Below are 24,672 nucleotides of genomic sequence, written 5' to 3'. Positions count from 1 at the left end.
TCCCTTCCCCTTAAATGTGGGCTATGCATACTGACTTTCTTCCAAAAAGTACAGTGTGGAAAGAGGGGGCAGGGGGAGAGGGGAGTAACTTTACAGTGAAAAACTTCTGACAGCCAGGTGACATTCACCCACCTCAAGCCAGGTGATCAAGGTTAACAAATAATCACAAGTCATATTGATAACACCTACCCTTATTATGACACTTTGCCTCTGTGGTCTTTCTCCTTAAAACCCAAAACCCTAGTTCACGCATGAACATCAGACAAATTCCAGTTGAGGGACATCCTACAAAATACCTGACCTGTACGCCTCAGAACTGTCAAGGTCACCAAAAACAAGGAAAGTCTGAGAAATAGTCACAATCAAGTGGAGCCTAAGGCATTGTGATGAACATTGTGGTATCCTGGAACAGAAAAATGACATTGAACAACAGCTAAGGAAATCTGACTAAAGCATGAACTACATAAAGTAGTTAACAATATGAATTAGTATCAGTTCATTAATTATAACAAATATACCCTATTAATGATTAAGATACTGTAGGGGAAACTGGATGTGGGGTCTTTGCAATAATTCGGTACAAAGTGTTGTCTTTGCAATAATTCTGTAAATCTAAACTGTCCTAAAATAAAAAGGTTTAGAAGAATGAATGACTCTGCCATTGCTTAAAATATCTAAATTTAGGGTTATAGAATAATAAAATAAAGCTGGAAATAATCTTTGAGATCAAAGGAGAGGATAAACTCCATAAAATAACTAAAATACAGTCCAGCCATTATTTTTGCAGTCTATTCAGAGTATTATTATATTAGTAATTTGATGCAGGCCCAATCCTGTCAACCTCTGAGCAAAATTTCCAACTCTTGGATAAAAATATATGTGATAGGAATGCAGAAAGGGATCCAAAGAATTGTGCGTGTCAATATAGTATATACCATCTAATTTCAATCACAAATTGAATCTTTCATCTAACAAGTCTCAAACTGTGGTAGGGAGTTTTTATAAGTCAAAATTATTTTTATAACAATACTAAGATATTTACCTTTTTCACTCTTATTCTCTCACAAATGTATGATTCAGTTTTCCTGAGACTATAGAGTGTGTGATATAACAACAGGTTAATGTAGAAGCAGATATGTTCTCATATTTGCCCATATCCAACTGTTTTCCAGAAATTAGATTGCAACAATATAGAATCACCCTGTATCATTTTCTTTTCTTTGTTTAATACAGCCATTTTTCCTCAAACATGTTATTTATGTTAACATGTAATTGTTATTTTAAATGAATCAATAAGTATTTTTTAAATTTCTCTTTTAATTTCTGACATGATAGATATCAGATATATAGATATAACCTACATAAATAAAAATTCCTTAAGGTACTTAGTAATTTCTAAGTATAGAACGTTTGAGAACTAGAAAGATTGAGAATTACTGGTCTAATCATAGGGACTAGTTTACTCTTTTGGCTTTGGGACATTTGTCATTCCATGGACACACGGTATCTTAACCCCTCCAGTGTTATGAGAATTCCTCACGTCTTGAGTCTGTGGAAGTAAAAGCTCCAAGTAGTCACGTTCCCAGCCCTCGCTTGCAGCTGGGGCAGGAGCAGTGACCCTAGGTTCCATCAGCCGCCTGTATACACTTGAGCCTCAATCTGGAGCAAGGGAGGCTGGGCCCAGAAACAACTCTGTCACAGAGCAGAAGTGGCAGGTACATCAGGTCCTGGAAGTGGTAGTTCTTGTGGCCTCTCCTTTAGCCACTGTTAGTGGTGCCAGCAGCACAAATTGCCACCTAGAATCCCATCTGGTGGCAGAAATGGTGTCTTCACCTGGAAAATCTGTGGATCACCTGAGAGATCCATGGACATGATCTTGGATATCGTTCTGGTTATCTTGTCCTGACTCTGGTTCTCCAGCCCAGATCTCTCTTCTATGAGCCACACAATATCCTTTAAGTATGTTCCTTTGCAGCTTCAACCACCCAGAGTGGCTTAATTGCTTGCAGTTAATAACTCTGACATAACATACCAAAAATTGGTTTCTCTTAAACAGATTTTTTTTAAGGTTTATTCATTTATTTTGAGAGAGAGAGAGTGAGCAAGCAACACACAGAAGTGGGGGAGGGCAGGGAGACGGGGAGAGAGAGTAATCCTAAGTAGGCTCTGCGTTGTCAGTGCGAGCCCCAAACGGGACTTGAACCCATGAACCGTGAGACCATGATCTGCGCTGAAATCAAGAGTCGGACATTTAACCTCCTGAGCCACGCAGGCATCCTCCAAAAATCGGTTCCTGAGTTCTATAGTTATATATCTTGACTTATTTTAATATCAGCGTTTCCAGAATTCCACAAATAAACCATGGCTAAGAAAAAGTGAAACTTGCCTATGCTTTATCTGCTATAGAAAATAAGTAACTACATATATAAATTGAAATGCTTAGCATTTGGAAAGATGAGAAAAAAATGTTGGCCTTCTACTCTAGCTATAAACTTTTACCTGGATTTTAGAATTGTGATCCAACTTCTAACCAGCAGAGTGTAGGATTTTCATTGTGTGACTTCCCAGGTTATGCAATTTCTATAAAATGGGTAAGAGGCTCTGAAGAGACTGACTGATGACGCCATGCCATGTGCTTAGTTCATTATAAATCATTTCAAGTACCGCCAGCCATTCTGAGCCAATCAAAACAGAAATGTTCTAACACATTTGAGAGTATCTTGTTTTACAGAGTGCTTTAAAAAGACATGAACAGCACACAAGATTTCAAATGTACCAAATTATCCAGAAAGGATTTTGGAACTGATTCCTATGAGGTTACTTTTCATTATTATTTAATGTGATATATAAAATATAATGCTTTTCTATTTGAGTTCCTAGGGCCTGGAATGGTTCTGCCTTCTACAATTTTGCAAGCAAATTTTAAAATATTTTATTCCGGTCATTTTTTCCCTAGACTTCAAAGGTGAAAAGTATGTGGGCCAGATAGGCCCTTTAGATCTTCCCATTTCATGATACTCAGGTTATTAGGGACCTCAATTAACTTTGACTAGAAAAAGTATCTTCTTCTACAGCTGAAATGCTACCTCAGATAAGGATCCTTTGAAATCCAGGAAAAACATACAAGGAAAGCATCCTATCCTTTTTCCCTCTCATGCTCCTTGATTGTCCGGGTTCAAGTTTAGGCGTTCTTGGATCTGGATTCTGATATCTCCACAGTTCACTTCTCCGAGAAAAGTTTTGTTTATAGGAGAAGTCAACAGAAAAGCATATATCAGCACACTCTACCTTGGAAACAGGTTGAGAAATAAGAAAGCAGGCACATGTAATAACCAATGAAAACCTACTTTTTTGCAAGCCTAAAATGGGGGTACATCTTTTGAAATATGAGAGGTTCGTTGTTTTTTTCACACTTTGCAGATGATTATCTTGGTGTACTCGAGAGAAGCTGCACAGGCATAAAATCATTTGTCTTTGTGTCTTCCTGTCTCTCACCCAGAGTATTTGTCTTTTTTTCTACTTGCTAAGAACAGGAAATTGCAGAAATAAAGATTTAATCAGTTCCCATTTCTTCAGTGAGTCTTGCTTGGTTTAACCCAGGTCAACGGCGCATTTAGATTTGCCCAAATAAATCATGCAATTTATCAGAATAGACTAGTTTTGTATAGTTTTTTAATTATCTTTTAATCTTCCAGACCTTAAATTCTTCTCACTATGAAGATTATCTCTGAGGAGGTTGCTCTTTCATGGTAAAAATAGGCAATACCTTTGAGGCACTTTCCATTACTAATTGACCTAGATAAGTCCCCTTATAGTAACTCAGTCCCGAGCAGGTTCTAGGTCAGGCTCGTATGCTGAGTGTGGCACAGACTATATTAATATTAATAGCACCTGAAGTCTGTATAGCATTTTAGTTAACACGGACCTTCCACATGCTATATTTTATCTGAGCCTCAACAATCCTGAGGTTCCCATGCACAAGGCTAGAGTTATCCCACTTTACAAATGAGAAAAAAGATTCTGAGAATGACTTTTCCAGCTGAGGTCAGTGTTCAGTCTAGAAGTGAAGACTGTAGGCCCTTCCAGGCTACCCCTAAGAGAGAGAACTATCCAAGGAGCAAAATTATCTGACCTACTTTCTCTCCTCTGCAACCCCCAACTCTTTCTCTGAGGCATTATAGGAGGCCCTACCATAGAGCAAGCATGGACAACAGGGACGAAAGGAGGATGTAATTTGTCAGGAGGGCCCAAAGTGCAGATGGCAAGCCAGGCTGAACCCCACGGCTATTTTACCTGCAGCCCCATGCAGCACTGGGAGCCCTAATATCACCCCAAAACTTAGTGTTCCTGTATTCCCAACTTGCTGAGCCATGCTCCCTTTCCACTACTGCCCTGGATTGCCTGGGCAGTTTGGGGTGGGGAATTAGGAAAGTCGAGAATGACTTACCAGAATAATAAGATTTAGCCTAGAACGAAGAATTCCAAATCAATAGCCAAGGTTGCCAGAAGATATTTAAGAGAAAGGAGTACACCTGTTTACAAAAGCTGACATTTCTGTAGTGAGACTACACAAGCACAAAGGCTTAAAGTGTTCGTAGTGAAGTGACAGGAATATTTTAAATAAAGCATGCTAATACGTTTTCAGGCAAGATGCTATGTATGTGTCACTTTATTCAATTCTTGAAACACAACCTTGAGATAGCCTTTACTATTCCTGTTTCTCAGATGAGGAAACTCAGGTTCAGAGAATTTAAGTGGCCTGCTTGAGGTCACACACTTAGAAGCGGAGACAGAATTTGAACTCAGACAACAAATCCCACGTCCTTCTCAGTATACTGCACTACATCCTAAGTTGTAGTTTACCTGTTCTCATTTCTTATTTCCTCATATGTCCTATCTCCATAACCCATTGTACAAATGAGTTTGTATTACTATAGCAGAAAGCTGCTTCTCTGGTAGTCTAACTTCTAAGGAACAGGAACTATGCAGAAAACTCTTTCTGAGAAGCAGAACAGATGTTACAGCAGGCGTTCACAGGTGAGAAGATCCTCTTTGGCGTTGCTTATGTCTTTTATGTATACTATGTAATTATTTCGGATGTTATAAGACTTCAATGACAGGATACTGCAGGAGCTTTCCCTCTGATCTTCCGATGACTGGTTGCTCTTGCACCTTCAGTTCTCACTTCAGATGTTATATCCTCCGAGAGGCTTTCTGTGTCCATCGCTGCCCCTGTTCTTTATAGCACTTTTCATCATCATTAGTAATGATGGATTTATTTGTTTACAATGCTTGTCTTCCCCATGAGATTATAAATTCCCAAAGACAGGAACTACATCTGCTTTTTCACCAGTTTCCCCAGCACCTATCATGGTGCCTGGCACAAGTAGCAACTCAATAAGTGTCGATGGGATGGATGGATGATTGGATGGATGGATGGATGGATGGAGGGGTGAGTGAGTCATTCCCAGAAGAGTTTCCAAAGGGATCTAAGGAAATAGGTGATTTGGTAATCGGATTTAGGAAAGGTTGGGTTAAGTTTTGGGTTAGGATAGGTCAGTCTCCTTTCCCTAAAATAGGCCTGAGATCTGATGGCTTCCTAAAGACAATATTTGGAACGGTGCTGCCAATCAGCCAGGACAGAAGAGGAAAGGGAAGTAAATATACTAAGAACTTACCAAGTACAAAGCAATGTGTTAGATTCACATTATCTTACGTAAGGTAAAAAGCACCGCATGAGAAAGAAATTACCCCTACCTCACAAATGAAAAAAGTGAGACTCACGCTGGTGAAGTTGCCCAAGGCCATGCAACAAGTAAATGGTAGAGCCGGAATATGGAGACAGATTAGTCATATTTCAAATACCATGTTTCAAGCAAATTCACTTCTATTTTTTTAATTTTCAACTTCAGTTATTTATTTTAAGAGAGAGAGAGAGAAAGAGAGAGAGAGAGAGAGAGCAGGGGAGGAGCAGAGAGAGAGGGAGAGAGAGAGAATCCCAAGAGAAATGCAGGGCTCAAACTCGCAAACTGCGAGATCATGACCTGCACAGAAACCAAGAGTCAGATAGATGCTGAATCAACTGAGCCACCCAGGTGCCCCATCAAGCCAATTCACTTAAAAATTTTTTGTTTATGAAAACAAAATATTGGCCTATAACTTACATTTAAGAACGTCTCGTATTTTAAGTATATAGCTAGATAAAATCTAACATACATCCTTATACACGTCTTTGTAACCACCATCCAGATGAAGAAATGGGACATTTTTAGAAGAAATGGGAACCAGAGGTTCCTCTGCACTTCTTTTCAGTCAATATTTCCATCATTTTGTCTTCTACCATTATTTTGACTTCTGTCATGACAGGCTCACATCTCACTATATGCCTTCTTTTGTATTGGGCTTCTTTTGTCTACAAGATTCATCTGTGTGGCTTGTGGCAGTAATTGATTCTTTTTCATCTTTAAGTTGTATTCCAATGTATTCATATAATCACAATTTATTTATTTATTCTAATGTTAAGGGGTATTTGCATTATTTCCAGTGTTATTAATAAAGTGCTACGTATATTCTCGAAAGTGTGTTTTGGTGGACATAGGCACTCATTTTTGTTGGGTATACACTCAGAAGTGAAACTGCTGGTCATAGCTATTTATATGTTTAATTTTGGCCAATTCTGTCGCTTTTTCAAAGTGGTTACATCAATTTACACTTGTACCTGCAGTGCAAAGAATTCCCCGTGCTCTATCCTTGCCAACTCTTGCTATCATCGGTCCTTTTAATTTTAGCCACTCTGGTGGAGGAAGGCCATGTTTTTATAAACTGTACCTTGGTGCCTTAGCATGTGGGGACATGAACCCTAAGAAAAGGGAAGACCAAGAGCTGGTCTCTGCTTCTTGGATAAAGCTGACACGCTACTATTCCCAGGTTTCTAGTATCACAGGAAAATGTGGCTCTCATGTCTGGACACACAGTGGGTGAAGAAGTGGGGTCTCCTCAGAGGATAGAACAGACTCTAACAACTGTCTCATGAATGTGATTGAGACAAATGGACCCACTGAGAGAGAAATGGGCCACAGCAAAGGGAGACACTTTGATCCCTTTGGTGAGAGCCACAGGAACCTCCAGCAGAGCAGTTAATAGGCGTTATCAAAGCCAGTCTACCTTTTCAACACCCGAGCAGGACTCTTTTAGGTAAGAAAGTGCCCACCTCACATAGGAGGTCACGATACCAGAAAATTTCTCCCACAAGTCATCATTTTTTGAGCGCTTTCTATATGCCAGATATAGTGCTTCATGCTTTACAGAATGCAGTAGTTAGGACTGTTGGGCTGTAAATAACAGACTACAACCTGATTATTAATAAAAATGATTTAAAAAGATAGTTATTTATTCAGAGATTGCCCCTCTCTTCATGTGGGTGTTAAATTTTATTCCATTTTATATAATACCGGTAAGTATGGATGATAATTGCTAGTTGTTATTAGTAAATGTTCCTTTTAATCACATGTAAATTGTGATGTATTCTGATTGGGTGGGGACCGGTGGCATGGGCAGTGAAAAAATTCATCCAAGGCAGTTACAAGAGATGGAAGTTTATTGAATACACTGCAAGGGAGCAGCAGGCAGGATAGCAGCGACCGTCTGCCAGGAGGCGGTGGTGAGGGGCTAGAGTTATAGGGTAGAGTGAGGAAGTCTGGGAACATATGGAATTTTCCACTTTTGGTAATGTTAGGAACTCGGCCTGGTTGCAAGTAGCCCATTGGTCAGATAGGGCCTATAGCTATTTCGAGGTGGGTCATGTAATGAGCCTGTTTGCATCAGCTCAGTAGTCACTATGGGCCCTTTTGCTTCATTCAAGTTTCCATTGCTCAAGCCTGTTACCTAAAAGTGACCTCCACATAAAGTTCACAACACTAAGCCATTCCCCTGCTGCCACCAACCAAATATTGTTGAAAAGGTTGTGTATGGAGCTGAATTTTATTGCCACATGACACTCTGGTGGGAAAGGTACTGCCTCACACCGTTCTCTCAAATATGGATGTTTTCATCCGTTTATCCAAGAATAGCCCTCAGGTTCTCATCAAATCCTATTTATTAATCAACATTAGGTAAGCTTGTATGATAGTGATACACTATTATTAACTAAAGTCCATACTTTATTCCGATTTCCTTAGTATTTAACTAATGTCCTTTTTCCATTCCACAATCTTATCCAGGTTACCACATTATATTTAGTCACAATGTCTTATTAAGTTCCTCTTGGCTGTAGCTGTTTCTCTGTTTCTCAGATTTTTCTTGGTTTTTATGACCTTGACCTTGATAGTTTTGAGAAGCAGAGGTCACGTATTTTGTAGGTTGCTTCTATATTGGAATTCGTCTTATGTTTTTCTGATGGTTAAACTGAGGTTGTGGGCTTGGGGAGGAAGAACACAGATGTAAAGTGCCATTTTTGTCACATCATATCCAGAGAACATGCTAACCACATGATTTATGACTGTTGATATTGACCTTGATCAACTGGCTGAGGTAGTGTTTGTCAGGTTTCTTCACTGTGAAGTTACTCTTCTCCCCCACCTGCATTCTGTGCTGTTTTCTTTGGAAGGAAGTTATAATGAGTGTTCCCACATTTAAGGGTAGAGTCTTTAATTATTTGGAGTTCTTCTTCATGGAATATTTGTTTCTTCATTTATAAATTATTCAATCATTTACATATCAGTATGAACTTATTTTATATTTTGTGTTGTAATTTGATACTACCTTATTTATTTTGCTCAAATTGTTCTAGCTTTGGCCATCGGAGCTCTTTCAGTTGGTTCCAGTATCCTTTTAACATACTCCCATCTTTGGGACTTTTTTTTTAAGTGCTTCCTTACTTTCAAGCACTACAAGATGTTTCAGGCTTCTCTTGATTATTTCTTAGAATTAGTCATTTCTCCAAGGAGCGGGGCTAATGTTTCAAATATGTTTTATATCTTAACTAAGTGCCTTAGCTTAGGACAGGTCAAAGTCAGTGAGGAAACATTAGTTTACTAGCATGTATGTGTACAACCATCACTCCACCCAAACTGTGTGTGACTGGTTAGAAAAACTCTGTACATATACTCCAGCCACAAAACTATTGGCATTCCTGCTTGGTTCCAAGATTCAGACAGCCTGTTATCTTCATTCCTCCTTAAACATTGTTATGAGTGATACAACAGACAGGTTAATTGCAGATGAGAGCAAACAAACCCAAACATTTTAGCTCCAAATCATCAGTAGTATTGTGTGAGGAAGAGACTCTGATGATATAGACATTGCCTTTTGAACCAGTGCGTGCACACCCCAGGGTACACAATGTCGGTTCAAGGAATAGGCAAAATTGAAGTGCTATCTCCCTGGATCATCAAATTGCTTCAATAGTTGGGGGAGTAAGGGACCAGTTGTTATTAAAGCTAATGAGGGAAAATTCCTATTTTCAAATTAAAAACAAGTTTGATGATATATGAAAGTTTTACTTAGAACTAAATGAAGCAAACAAATAATTTTGTTTTGCAGGGCTGGCTTCAAGCTACAATTCCATACTTGGAGGGTCCTCTATCATGGTCATTTGGTGGTATATTAAAAAAATTTTCTTTTAATTTCTAATGTTTATTTTTAAGAGAGAGGGGGCGAGAGGGGCAGAGAGAGTGAGAGACAGAATCCGAAGCAGGCTCCAGGCTCTGAGCTGTCAGCACAGAGCCCAACGTGGGGCTTGAACTCACGGACTGCAAGATCACGACCTGAGCCGAAGTTGGACATTTAACTGACTGAGCCATCCAAGTGACCCACATTAAAAAATTTTTTGACATGGCTTCTTAACTGGAACTGGAGTAATGGAAATTATCAATAATTGGTGAGTAGTTCCTTAGTCAACAATTAAAGATCGTTTCTTTTGTTTTGTTCTGGGAAGCCATTCAGTGGAGAATGAAATTGCTCCCAGGGGAAAGGTATAGCCCCTCATTTCATCCTCAGAAAAAGAAATGCTGATCTGGACTGGTCAGGTTCAGGGACCCAGATTTGGGTCTTGTTGTCTTTTGGTATTTCATCACTTGAAATTTCTCTTGCATTTCCAGGCCATTAGTTTGGAAGATAAGGGTTGCTGCTGAAACCTCCGTCATGTTTGGCCATCTTGTTTTGGGGCTTTCCTATTTTTCTGGACTCACCCCTTTTTTCTGGACTATTTCCATTCCGGGTTCTTTGCCTTGAGAAGTTGAAGAGTGGGCAATCTGGACGAGCTCCAGAGTCATGTATTACATATCCAGATTCATATATCAACAGGCTGGCTTTCCCTTCCTGGAACTTGCCTTTCCCTCTAAGTAAGACATAGACTAATCAAGCTGTGAATGGGAGTGTAGGAAGACACAGGTGTAGGAAGCCTTTTGACCTCCTTTGGTCTCTTTAGAGTTGACTCCACTTACTGCAAAAAATGTCTTTCTTATGTTTTAATCTAGTTCACAGAAGATTGCATTGGACATTGAGGGGAAAGCCTCATAGTAATAAAAAGCAGGTCTTTAGTTGGCCTTGATTTTAGGGTTTAATTTGGAGATGGAAGCAGGGAGAGGGATGTGTTGGTAATGTCATGACAAAGTTGAAGGATTTGATTTAGAATGTATTTTCCAATGCCAGCTGAATACCAACTAGACAGGAATTATTACATTATTTGGTATAGCAAGAAGTAGTATTTTATAACTATATAAATGGTCATATATATATATATATCTGACTATATATATATATATATATAGTTCCAATGATTTATGCTTTGGAAAATTGCTTGCTTTTCCTTTCTAAAGGAACAATCAGTGAATAAAAATCTTTTGAGAGAACCTATAATAATGGGGAAAATGAAATGTGTGAAGCTCATTTCTATCAATGTAAACATTTTATCTTTATCTCATTTTCTGAGATATGTTCTCAGAAACATATGTTCTCAGAACATATCTCAGAAATGATGTTCTCATTTTTTTTTTAATGTTTATTTAGTTTTGAGACAGAGACAGAGAACGAGCGGAGGAGGACCAGAGAGAGAGAGGGAGACACAGCATCCGAAGCAGGCTCCAGGCTCTGAGCTGTCAGCCCAGAGCCCAACACGGGGCTCGAACTCACAAACTGTGAGATCATGATCTGAGCCGAAGTTGAATGCTTAACCGACTGAGCCACCCAGGTGCTCCCAGAAATTCTCATTTCAATTATTGTTATTCCAAAATTTACTTTGGTTGACAAATGTTATACTAGTCAACCTAGTATCTATAGACGGAAGTACCCATTTAGAAGGGGGAGAAAAGCCATTAATAGGTTAACATTTTTGATCAATACAGCAAAGTATGTAGAAAAAATCTTTTCTCCTCCTTGATAAAGAGGTTAAATGCTTTCTAGTTAAAGGATGAAATTTCAAAAAGTACCAAGAAAGACTTCACAGGAGCAATTAGTAGGATGGGGCAAATTATGCATTATTAAAACATTCACTAACTAAATGGGTTTCATGTTTTAATACAAGAATATAATGAAGGCAGATAAATGTATCATGATAAAAGCACATTTAGGTCAAATGTTATAGATGGAATAATATGACACAAAAACCAGGAAGTTGGTGCCATGAACACAATCTCTTGCTCTTCCCTTTCGCTATGACTTGAAACGTTAGTCATGATAAAGGATGAGCCTTTGCTTTAACTACTTTCATGTGATGTATGAAATTTATTTTTAGTCTAAAATATAGAATGAAGAGTTTAATGGCACATCTGTTCCATGAAATCTTGACAAGGATGTTCTTAACTCATACGAATTAACACAGGTCTTTTTCAGAAAGACTGGTAAGCACAGATCATTTTCAAATACATCCTTTAGTGACTGTCCTCATATACAGCTGCTTTTCTCCTTTCCCCATCTCTTCCTGTCAACTACTTGTCTTAGTAATATTTTATTTGCTCAGTTCATTTACACTACGAATCAAGTATAACAGATAATGATATTGCTTAAATTGATTAGATGAAGAGTCCAAACTGGTTGGACCTGCAAGACAAATTCAACCTACAGACATTATTTGCGTTGATTTACCCAGTATAAAAAGATCTAGGGGCGCCTGGGTGGCGCAGTCGGTTAAGCGTCCGACTTCAGCCAGGTCACGATCTCGCGGTCCGTGAGTTCGAGCCCCGCGTCAGGCTCTGGGCTGATGGCTCGGAGCCTGGAGCCTGTTTCCGATTCTGTGTCTCCCTCTCTCTCTGCTCCTCCCCCGTTCATGCTCTGTCTCTCTCTGTCCCAAAAATAAATAAAAAACGTTGAAAAAAAAATTAAAATAAAATAAAATAAAATAAAAAGATCTAGAATTATCACATAAAAAATTAGATTTCTGGGTTTCTCTTGATAAATCTGAAGATCTTTCAACACTGGACTTAAATTTTATGTGACTAGAGCTGGAGTAAAATATTAGAATGCCGTCTTTGGGTAAATCCAATCACTCTCTGTTGCTTACATCCTGCCAGTTTCACTCATGCAATACCTAACTGATCCCTGGAGGCTTGTGAATATGTGACCCCTGGATTAGATTGGTAGTGGTGGTGGGAGTGGTGGTATGCATATGTGTTTATAAAACAAGCGTTCAACCAAGATGGCTTAACAAATAGTCTCAGCCCATGTGAGTTAAGAGACTATGATTTGTATTAATTCATTTCTTCAACATTATTTGATGGGGCTATCAAATACTGAAACATTCTTTCAGGGATAAACAAAATGGATTCCTAATTATAAATATCATGAAGAGAACTTTCTGGATCCACAAAGCTGCATACTAATCCCACAAGACCTTTATCCTACTTTGTTCTCTTTCCTTTTGAGTTTTTTCTTTCCCAAATGTATCACAGAGAAGTCATAATCTATCTTTTTTAAAGAAGATTTATTTTGGATTAAGTGATTTCATGATGCAACATGGTTTTAAACAAAAATAGAGATCAGTATGAAAATAAAACAAATTGTACACATTAAAATATCTTTCCCTCAAAGCATTTTGGAATCATAAAAAAATACAACACAAAAGTCAGGGGTTCAGGTGAGGATAAGAATACAAACTTTCCAGAAAACAAACATCTAGTCTACATTTCAAAGTCCCAGGTTCCATTTAATACCACCCACAAATCATTTCAAGGATGTCAACAATCTGCATTATTAGCTTTGAAAAAAAATAGATGGAATTTAAATATAAGGTGAAATGAGAGCTGTATGGTCTTAATGCCAGTATTAAATACCTCCCATTGTTATTCTATATTTAAAGTCACATTGAATGAATATGAATCTTAAATTAACTCAACAAAAATAGAAACATAGCTGTTAACTGGGATACATGGTATAGTAGATACATGGGTAGAGTTGGTGAAAAGAAATGATAAGGCTTAAAAAAATACATCACCTGTGCTCTACTGAAATCTTAGAAATAAATATGTTTCTTTTTACAGAGCCTTAATATTAAAAAGTAAGCATTATTATAAAATTAGATTAATACTTTCAGTAAGAGGCAAGAGAGATGCATGTATGTTTATTTATTTATTTTGGAATGCCTGCATCCCTATTATAAAAACATGTAATCTTATGCCCTTTCCAATATATTAACAGCTTCAAATTTTACTTACGATATCATATAAAGAAAAATAGGTTGTAATAACAGCTTTTAGAGCTTTAGGGTCCTAAAAGAACACTCAGTTCTGTGTGTTTCCTGGTTAGTCCTTCCAAGGTATTTCTTGAACATTATCCATCCTTTTTTACAGAAGGTGTAGTAACCAGAAGTTTACTGACGGTTCCTTACCTGCATCAGTAATAGCTGATTCAGTTTGAATCATACAACATACCTATCAACACTCCTCAGGGTTGTAATATCCTAAAAGAAAGTTAGAAAGATATCACCTGCCCAAGGCCACTAGACATAAAAATCACATACATAAACATAATTTCTCTGTGTTCCCCAAATACCATACAACTAGGGCCTGCCAATTCTACCAAACTGTGCCATCATGAAAGCCAAATAAACTAGCTAGCAGATTGAATCTATGCAAGTGTATGTTCAGTCTTGATTAACTTCCTGAAAAATTGGAAACACTGATTAGGTCTCCATTTACAATTCAGCAACCTAATTCTTAGGATTTTGCTTTCTGGGTTAACAGGGAACATTTAAGTCACCACTAGAAACCATGAAAATGTCCCAAAAGCTATTCTAATGTCAAAGAATGTCTGCTGAAAAACAAATTAAGCAAAATAAATATGTCTAACTACACCATTTCTTTTACTTATATAGAAAGCTCAATAATATCAGTAATAATTCTGAAGATAAATAAAATCCACGACATAATTTAATGCCCAATTGTCAAATTTCCTGATTCAGCTATGGTTAGCTTTAATATTTTGGGGCTAAATTCTGTTTTGCAATAGAGAAGATGTTATCAATCTACTGAAGTGATACAATGAGGGTTATTTCCCACCAGGCAGATTATCAAGCAGTGCCCTTACTAGGCAGCATTCTTTTTTATTTCCCCCCCCCAAAGTCAGAAACCAAATTGAAGTACATGTTCCTACCCCCACCAGCAGGTCCTGAGATGATCTTTCCAACCCTTGTTGTATCTTTTCCTCTATTACGGTCCTGTCTTAATCATCGCTGCACCCCCAGCCCAGCTTGCCGTGATAAGGGTAGCACACACACACTCATTATATCCTTTGTGCCAGCTCCTTGGAATGCAGCTACCACTTCTGAGTCTTGACAGTTGGTCAACAGTTAGCATGACATTCTGGCAGGGGTGGGGAACACAACCGCTGGACTTCTCTTTCCTACTTTTTGTTTTTATTACGCCTCTAGTGGACCACTGTTGGCCTTAAGCCAAAATTTAGACAGCTTAATATCTCTGGCATTCGTTTGTTTCCGTGTTAGATAAACAAGTCTATCTGGAAAACACAATTGAACTAGAAAGGTAACACGTTTTTCAAAATTAGAATCTGATTAAAAGTGACATGCTCATTAATTTCAACTCAAGTTTTATGGTTACAAGTAAGGTGTCTGAGATCTAGAGTGTTTTTAGTCATCCACTAAAGCAGATAAGAGGAGCACAATAAGGCCTAAAGCTCAGACCCGGTTTGGAGTTTCGGTCACATTCTTTATTTGCCTGTTTTTACTATGCAGGGTTATGGGTATCTTTTAATGATGGTGGATCATCATTTTGCCTGCCTTGGGAATTTCCCCAAGAGGGTTAAGTTGGAAAGATTTTCAGATTCTTTATTATAAGATGTTTGCTTTAGTTAGAAGTGGTCAAGTTATAAATACAATCTGTGCAGAAAGAAAGAAAAAAGTGAATAAACGTGAAGAGGACAGAGAGGAAAAGAGAATCTGCAGGGGTTCCTTCACCCACATCACAGGAACCTAACTACCAGAGCTCTGGATCCATCTTCATTAAGAATTGAAAAATAAAGTAAAACTCCTGATCAAAGTGGTTGTTTCAAACCTTATCTTGCTTCCAAATTATATTCTAGAGAACTGAACTGTACTATAGAAATCCACCAAAAGCCATCCCATTTTGCATGGTTTGAAATTTCTCGTAACAAGTAGTAAAACGCAAATATTAAGTCCATGAGGAGTTTTTCTGTGAATACACTAATTTCTTCCACGGGCTTTTTAGAAGGTGTCACATTTTAAGAGCGTTTGTTTGAAGAAATGAGAATTTGGGCAGATGAAGCATCTTGCAAACTTCACTGATAGTGGAATACATTGGAAGAAACGTTAGCCTCCACATTTCTTGAAGTGAAGCCTAGAATTGCAACCGTAAAGTGTTGAAATGGATCTTACGAGCCATCCATGAAAACCAGTGTCAACCCAGCGGGGATTGATACCTTCTCCCCCACAAAGTACATGAGGAGCAAAAGAAGATGCACGTGACAGCATTTTGAAACCTTAAAGCACCACACACACAGTCTAACATTACTGTTAACCATTTGAAGGCAGTTCTAGCACTCCTGATTGTTATGCAGGCGAGAGGTTTTCCTTCATTGATTATAGAATGTCTATTAAATTATAAACATAACGTAGGCTAGAAAATTGTGACCATGCTTCTTGAACCAAGATCTATTCATTTTTGTGCACAAAATCAATGTTTTGACCCCAGAAGTGAGTTGGGCTCAAGGACAGGTGAAAGGAAACAGAGGGAAATGACTGGATTTAGTTTTGGCATTTCTTTGATAATTTGAAGATCCTTGAGTTGCTCCTTCATGGTTCGGCTCCCGCCTGCACACTGTAAACCCTCGTGGGTAAATGTACCCTGGGCCTCCACACTTGACCAGTATTGACACACTATTACATGCTCTTAGTTACTATTTATGTGACTTTTATTTTCAGCCACAGTATCTCCCATGTATGAAGCCTTCATTGGATCTCCCAGATGGAACAAGCTGTTCTCTCCTCATTCCTTGATTGTAAAACATGACAAATTTTATTAAAAATACCTTTTTTTTAAACCTTGGTGTCTACTCCACTAGACTGTGAGCTTCTCAAGGGCAGATTTTTGAATCCTACATCTCTATCATCAAACATAGTGGTTGGCACAGAGTGAAGGCCAAGAGTGCACCTCTTGCTTCATCTAAGACATGTTCTACAAACATACATCATGCATCATGACTGTCTTTTATAGAAGACAGCAGAGTGTAAGCATCACTCCTGAGTTTCTTAAAGAAAACGAGACCATACAGCCAAGTCATCTAGGCTCTGAGTCCAAAAGAAAATATTTATGGGTATTTCTGTTTGTAGCAGATGCTACCGTCCAATTTATTCTGTAGAAACGTTATTTAATATTTTCACAGTTATTAATGGATTTTTTTTACTGATTATGAATAGTAGATCAGTTATAATAGTGTTCTGATATGTTAAGTATGTCTTCGATAATTCCCAATTCTGAGAACAGTAGCGACAGCAGATGATTATCCTGTTATTTGGGAAGAAGTTAGATGCCTTAACAAGGAATATATTTGTTAGAAATAATTAAAGAGATACATTTTATTTCAAACTTCTTTTACCTAATAATGTGGAACATGATAGCAAAGTGTCACAAACCAAAATGAAAGCTAACATGGTCTATTTTTGAAAGAAATGTAACTTTTTATACCAGCTGCTTAGAGAATGCCAGCTCTGAACCATCTTATATACCGTCAAAGATGTGGGTTGTTTTTTTGTTTGAAAAAGTATGTTATACTATTTTTCCTTATAATGAAAAAAATACAAACAAGTAAAAATAGTTTGCAAAATTAAATATATACTTATATTCATGATCAGTAAATACAAGCTAACATTTCCAATTAAAATTTTTTTCTCTTCCCTTTTTTCCTGGTCTAATTATAGTACACAGATAAATCTTCCTTTCTTATCTCCAGATTTCTGTAACCTTTTGGGGGAACATTTCCCCATGCTACAGTACCTGTCTTTAGTTCAGGATCGCAGCATGAGTGGTATTCCTCTTGAGGGTCTCAATGGTAAACATAGCTTAACCAACAGGAGAGCAATTAGTTCTTACAAACCATCTGTGAAAACCATGCATCTGACTCTATAAAATACAAGATTGCCAACATCCCATAATAGGAATTCCATGGCTACTTATAATTCTCTAAGAGGTGTTTGGGCAGTGCCTGTAAAACCACAGGCTGGCAAACCAAATGTGAATCCAATGCTTTTATTATCCACGATTTAACTTCACTCTATTGAAGAACTCACTCTGATTAGTTACGGCCAGAAGTCAAGAAATAAACAATGATGTGAAATAACCCCAAAAGCAATAAAAATGAAGAACATCGTCTGATAAAACTAAGCAGAAATAACATTAGTGATATCATGCAGTTTCTGAGAGACCATAGAAAAATTGTTTCTTAATATTGATAAGAAAATTATGCATCAGTGAAAATGCAGGCTTAGAAATATAGTACTGAGAGTTTCAATTTGTGATGTCTTCACTGATGAGGGAAAATGGAATTCTTATTACTAAAGAGAGCTGATCTCTTGGGTGTTGCTGATGGCTCTCTAAACGATCTTAGTGTTTAATGATGCTGTACAAATAAAAAGCAGTGGGGGAAATACGAAATATCTGTATTAAATGCCATCCTGTAAAGTATCTGATGGATGGAAGAAGTCTAATGCATTTTAAATAAATGCATATCATACTATCACATATAGTGAGTCTTAAAAAATTATTACTTAGATGCACAGTCCTTGTAGTGGTAGACATGGCACTGTGAAGGAAGTTTGATTTAGAAGCTATTTTCTATTTACTTGTCAAGTGATGGAGTTGCTGTTAGTCATATTGTAATGTCCCTTCAACTTTGGTACATTCAGTGCAAAATATTTCGGGGAATTTTTTTTGTACCTTTATAAAAATAAAAGGCCCTTTTGTTCCCTTGAGAGTGCTTAAAAGGATACGTACTAGCATGATGCCCGAGTAAGCATGGAACATGAAAATGGAACAGGTGATACATACGGAACAGGTAGGTTCTTATATACATCTTAAAGAACATAAATATAATGAACCTATGAAAAATAAACAGAACTCACTGTGTATTTTTTCCTGATATGCTGTGATTAATTGCTAGTTATTTTTAAATTGTTTTCATGCATTATAAAGCATAAAATCTGTCATTAGTTATTCATTGTAGAACAGTTTGTCTTCAGCCATAATTACACACATACCACTTTGCATATACATTGTCACAGACCACCTTATTGCAAATCTTTAAAGTTACCTCATGTTGACTTGGTTTCATTTTCACTTGTGTCCCATGAAAGCTGAAACCTATGGTGCACACCATGCAGGCACTCATAGCAAGAAAATGAATATTCTGCTACAACGTAGGGCTTAAATGAATGTACTTTTAGGAAATATATTTGTTTTTATTATATTATTTAACTTGAGCTAATTTGGAGATTGGGCCAAGTGCTGCCAGTTGGGCTTGAACCGCGTTCAAAGGTAAGTTTCAAGATTCTCCCGAGTCCCTGAAAGTTACCATGGAGCTGATCGTGTACAGGTTCATCTTTGTCTTGGAACATAACACAAATGGAAAAAAGTTTGGCAGTCAACAACTGTTGATTGAAAGACTGTTGGGTAGTTCCCTGGGCATCAAGCTCACCCAAATCCTTCCAAGAGGACTCATCACCACTATCCGGACCCCATTGTGACAGAGCATGTGTTCCCGGAAAATAATAGCACTCAGCTTGACTCTAGTGGAAGCATACTCTTGAAACTTCCAACATTCAGTCATTCTTCTAGACAGCAGCTTCTGAAATTGCCTGTCCATACAGAGCCTGGCATCGTTCTTCCAGGTCACTCAAGTCCAAAGGTACTTGTTTCTTCAACTGCTGTCAAGAGTTTTTCATAAAGCATGGAGAATGATGGGTACGGGGGGAGATCCAGACGGTTGAAACAAGTGTGAGCTCTGCAAACAGAAGCAGCAGTACAAAGATTAACGTGCTTTGAACGAAATGAGATTGGGGTGTGTGTGTGTGTGTGTGTGTGTGCGCGCGCGCGTGCACGTGCGTGCACACGCATGTGTTCATGCTCGTCTTTCATATTCAGATTGTTTGTTGCCAATTTCACACTTATTTTTTGGAGAAACTGTGAAAACATTTGAATTTCTAAAGAGGAATGGGGTATTTAAAAAATATTTTCTTTGTTTTCACAAGAATTTAAAATCCACATTACATACATATTGCTTTGTTTAGTTGTCTAAGAACTGCAGAGACAAGTTTGATTTTTTGCATCTCTTTTGATGTTATACTTTTTTTCTAAGTTTTTATTTGAATTCCAGTTAGTCAACATACAGTGTAATGTAAGTTTCAGGTGTACAATTTAGAGATTCAACACTTACACAGACATGAATGTAAGTTCTTGCAAAGTAATTCATTTTCAGAGTTTGATTTTGCATGGATGTCTCAGAAAATCTAGGGTTTTACATTCTGTCATTTTGTTGGGCACAGAAGAGCACTGAGTATCTCTGAAGACTGGCTTAGAGTCTCAGGGAAATTCCCTGGCTGGATTTTCCTGCCGAGGTCAGTAGACCATTGTTACTTCTTCCAATCCTGTGCTATAATCTGTTTTCTCCTAACTCACAGTACAAAATCATGGCCATTTAAATCATTACATTAAGTATTCTTTTTTAGAAATACCTCCCCTTTTGCCAAGATAGGAAAAAAATATGCTTTCCTGTTATTTGCACCTGAATCACAATAAAAAATAGACAGTCTCCAAACAGTACATCTTATCAGGAAAAAAATCTGCACTTTTGACATGGAATAGGAAGCATTTTATTCTGAATGTACAACAGCTTCTTTGTGGGGGCTAAACAACGTTGACTAAAAAAAACTGCTCCCAAATTCATATGTAATTTTAGGAGTTATAATTACTGATGGACTATTTTTACAAAGTTACATGTTTAAATTTTCACTCTCATAAATCACTTTAACCCTTAAGATGTAAATATAATTATATTCCTAGATGCAGTTTAGTGCCATGGAAGGATGAGAAGTTTGGAGCTGAACAGACCGGGGTTTGAATTCTAGATCTACCACCCAGCTGTGTGATTTGGAGTTATTAAAACTCCCTGAGACTCCATTTCTCACCTATAAAATGAGAATAATATCATTTGTCTCAGAAGGATCCAAAGAATTAAATGAAGAATTAAAGAATTAAATCAAGCAACAGAAGCGTGTTTAATATCATGCCCGGCTCACACTGTTTGACCAATAAATAAGGGATGTATTGTTAGCTACATTTCATTACCATCAAAAAGATTTGCTCTAGTTGCCTTCATTAAATTGCCAAAAGATAATCATGACTCATGGAAATGACAAAATAACAAAGAGATAATCAAGCAGGTGTCTGGCCACGTGCCTTTTTAGAGCAGGAATGCAAAGGGGCTCAATTATAAGAATATCAGTTTTAGGACAGAGATATGGTACTGGCTCAGAGTTTATGACTGTTGTTATTACAAATGCTAGATATATGGGGGGCAGTCATCTAATTAATCATTGTACCCAAACACGTTTTTAACATAACAAACTATTTCAGAATTGCATTTAATATAATTCTTGTTAATGTAGTCCTTGTTGTATCTCCCTTACACTGGAACCTCAACTTGGAGGCCTCAAGGAAGATGTTTAGCTTTTTTTTTTTTAATGTTTTATTTATTTTTGAGAGACAGAGAGAGAGAGAGAGTATGAGCTGGGCAGAGGCAGAGAGAGAGGGAGACAGAATCCACAAAGCAGACTCCAGGCTCTCAGCTGTCAGCACAGAGCCCGATGTGAGGCTCGAACCCATGAACCACGAGATCATGACCAGAGCCGAAGTCGGATACTCAACCAACTGAGCCACCCAGGCGTCCCGAAGACGTTTAACTTTAAAAAAATTAAACTAGCATACTAAAAGATAGTCCTAGAATGGTTTAAAAGATAGTACTGGGATAGTCCTTGTGTGTATACCAGTATAGAATTATTAAATGAAGACTTTATCTCTGTTCTAGGGAAATGAGAAGAAGCAGAGAAGTAAATATGTTTTGAATATAATTATATGCCGGGCTTTGTATTTAGATGAATAACATTCATTATCCCATTAGACTAAAAGATAATGCTTTGTTAAATGAAATATAAAATTTTTCATTTCTTTGGTGACCGACATGGCTGAGCATCTTTCTCCAAGTTAGCTTGCTTGTAACATTTCCTATTATGTGACCTACATGTTCATCTCCTTGGCCTGTTTATCTTTTCAAGTGTTCTTTTTTTTTGAGAGAGAGAGAGAAAGAGAGGGAGGGAGGGAAAGAGGGAAGGAAAGAGAGAGAGGGAGAGAGGGAGGGAGAGAGAGAGAATGAGCAGAAGAGCAGCAGAAAGAGGGGAAGAGAGAGAATCCCAAGCAGGCTCTGCACCTGCCCCCACCCGGGGCTCCATCTCATGAACTGTGATATCACAACCTGAGCCGAGTCAGATGCTCAACTGATTGAGCCACCCAGGCATCTGGTATTAGCCAATTTTAAGTGCAGTTCTGTAGCATTAAGTACATCGACAGTGTTTTGCAACTATCACTACCACCCATCTCTGAAACTTTAAAATCTTTCCAAGCTGAAACTATACTATTGAACACCAACTCCAATCCTCTCTTACCCCTGCAACCACAACTCTATTTTCTATGTATTTCACTATAGTAGGTACCTTTTGTCACTGGAATCATTGTCCCTTATGATGGGCTTATTTCACTGAGCATAATAATGTCTTCCAGGCCCATATTATAGCATGGATCAGAACTTCCTTTTTTTTTTTTTTTTTTTTTTTTTTTTAGGTTGAACAATACTCCATTGCAGGTATATACTGCATTTTGTTAATCCATTCATCCACTGATGGACAAGGGTTGTTTCCATCTTTTAGCTATTAAAAAAAATGTTGTTATGTACATTGGTGTGCAAGTATCTTGTCAAGTCCCTGCTTTTAATTCTTTTTGTGTATACACCTAGGAATGGAATTGCTGGATCATATAGCAATTCTACTGTAAATTTTTTTTAATTAAAAAATATTCTTTTAAAATGTTTATTTATTTTTGAGAGAGAGAGGGAGAGAGACAGAGAGAGACAGAGAGAGACAGAGAGAGAGAGTTCAAGCAGGGAGGGGAAGAGAAAGAGGGAGACACAGAACCCAAAGCAGGCTCCAGGCTCTGAGCTGTCAGCCCAGAGCCCAACACAGGGCTGGAACTCACAAACCATGAAATCATGACCTGAGCCGAAGTCAGAATCTCAACTGACTGAGTCACCCAGGTGCCCCTCTATTGTAAATTTTTTTAAGAACTGCCATACTGTTTTCCACAATGGCTATATCATTCTACATTCTTATCAGCAGTGAACAAGGGTTCCAATTTGTGTACATCCTTATCAATATTTATTGTTATTATTATTTTTATAACAGCCATCCTCTGAGTGTGAAGTCCATTTTGTCATTTAAAGCTTTAGTATTTCTTATTGATTGGCATAAACAGTACAAAATAAAGAGATTAACTCTTGTATTATCTCCGGCTAATCTCTTCAGCCATTCACTTTTTAATTTAGTTATGCCTTTTATTTACAGAACAACGTAAACCTGGTTCTTTGTTATCCATTTCTGATACCTTGTCATTCTGTCTTCAGTGTATTGATAAGAAGGATGTTGGGGCGCCTGGGTGGCGCAGTCGGTTAAGCGTCCGACTTCAGCCAGGTCACGATCTCGCGGTCCGTGAGTTCGAGCCCCGCGTCAGGCTCTGGGCCGATGGCTCGGAGCCTGGAGCCTGTTTCCGATTCTGTGTCTCCCTCTCTCTCTGCCCCTCCCCCGTTCATGCTCTGTCTCTCTCTGTCCCAAAAATAAAAAAAAAATAAAAAAAAAAACGTTGAAAAAAAAAGAAGGATGTTGAAAAAGTGATCATTATTGCTTACACCCAGTAGGAGTTTTTTGTTGTCTATGCTTTTCTTTTGGTAGTGCTGGTGTATTAAAGAGTGCTATAGATCAACTTTGGGGACTTTTCTCAAAACAGTAGCTCATAGTTGTAATCTTGAATAGATACGTGTGAACTCATTTTCATGAATTGAGTCATTTTGGGTGAATTAGGAAATAAAAATAGTTCAAGATGACCCATTTGCTAGCTAAGCAATAATCCCTAATTAATGGTTTATTTGCTTAGGACAGGGCATGACTATCGGTGTAATTTATCACACCCTAGTTAAGCCTGTTCCTTCCCTCTTGTCACCAAATATTTTCCCTTAACTAGAGGCTAGTTTTAGCTAATTAAGAATTAACAGAATGGTCACATACATAGGAATAGGGATTCATAAATAGTAATGTTTAAAGTCCCCAGTTAAGTTCTTGCACATACTTAATTGCAGAATTTTAATTCACTGTGGGTCTGTGGCAGGCAAATTCTAAGATGACTCACCATGACCCAGGCCTTTGTATAATCCCCATCTTTCGAGCATGAGTGGGATTTGTAACTTGCAATCCATGGAATATGGCACAGGTGAAGGTATACTGCAGATGTAATTAAAGCCAGGAGTTGATTTTAAGTTAAACAAAAGGGTGATTATCCTGGGTTGGCCTGACCTAATTAGGCGAGACCTTTAAAAAAAGCATCAGGGGCGCCAGGGTGGCTTAGTCGGTTAAGCGTCCGACTTCAGCTCAGGTCACCATATCACGATCCGTGAGTTCGAGCCCCGAGTCAGGCTCTGGGCTGATGGCTCAGAGCCTGGAGCCTGCTTCCGATTCTGTATCTCCCTCTCTCTCTGCCCCTCCCCCGTTAATGCTCTGTCTCTCTCTGTCTCAAAAATAAATAAACGTTAAAAAAAAAAATTAAAAAAGAATAAAAAAGCATCAGGGAGGTCAGAGACTCTCAATGTTGCAGGATTTAAAGAAGTCACCTGCCATGGATTCTATAGCTACAATTTTGCCAACAGCCTAAAAGAGCTTGGAAGCAGGTCCAGTTGAGCCTCCAGATGAGAATGCATTCCAGCCAATACCCTGATTTCAGTCTTGTGAGATGCTGAGCAGAAGACCCAGCTGAGCCATGAGTGAACTCCTGATCCGCAGAAAGTGATATAATTGTGTGTTGGTTTAAGGTGCCAAGTTTGTGCTAATCGGTGATGCAG

At 38.1% G+C, this 24,672-nt stretch overlaps 1 protein-coding gene across 6 annotated transcripts in view; it reads right to left on the bottom strand.

The window, feature by feature from the left end:
• Positions 1–17,039: 17,039 nt before the first annotated feature.
• Positions 17,040–24,672, bottom strand: part of HECW2 (HECT, C2 and WW domain containing E3 ubiquitin protein ligase 2) — a 376,253-nt gene continuing 368,620 nt past the window's right edge. For all 6 annotated transcript variants that reach the window (XM_058710579.1, XM_058710563.1, XM_058710589.1 and 3 more), the window contains one exon: positions 17,040–19,461. In XM_058710579.1, the coding sequence (XP_058566562.1) occupies positions 19,350–19,461 (112 nt within the window). In that variant the 3' untranslated portion in view covers positions 17,040–19,349. The remainder of the gene's footprint in view (positions 19,462–24,672) is intronic.

Source organism: Neofelis nebulosa, chromosome 2 (assembly GCF_028018385.1).
Source record: "Neofelis nebulosa isolate mNeoNeb1 chromosome 2, mNeoNeb1.pri, whole genome shotgun sequence".
NCBI classification, from domain to species: domain Eukaryota; kingdom Metazoa; phylum Chordata; class Mammalia; order Carnivora; family Felidae; genus Neofelis; species Neofelis nebulosa.
Note: the sequence above shows the minus strand (reverse complement) of the source record. Positions and strands in the feature narration are given on the sequence as shown.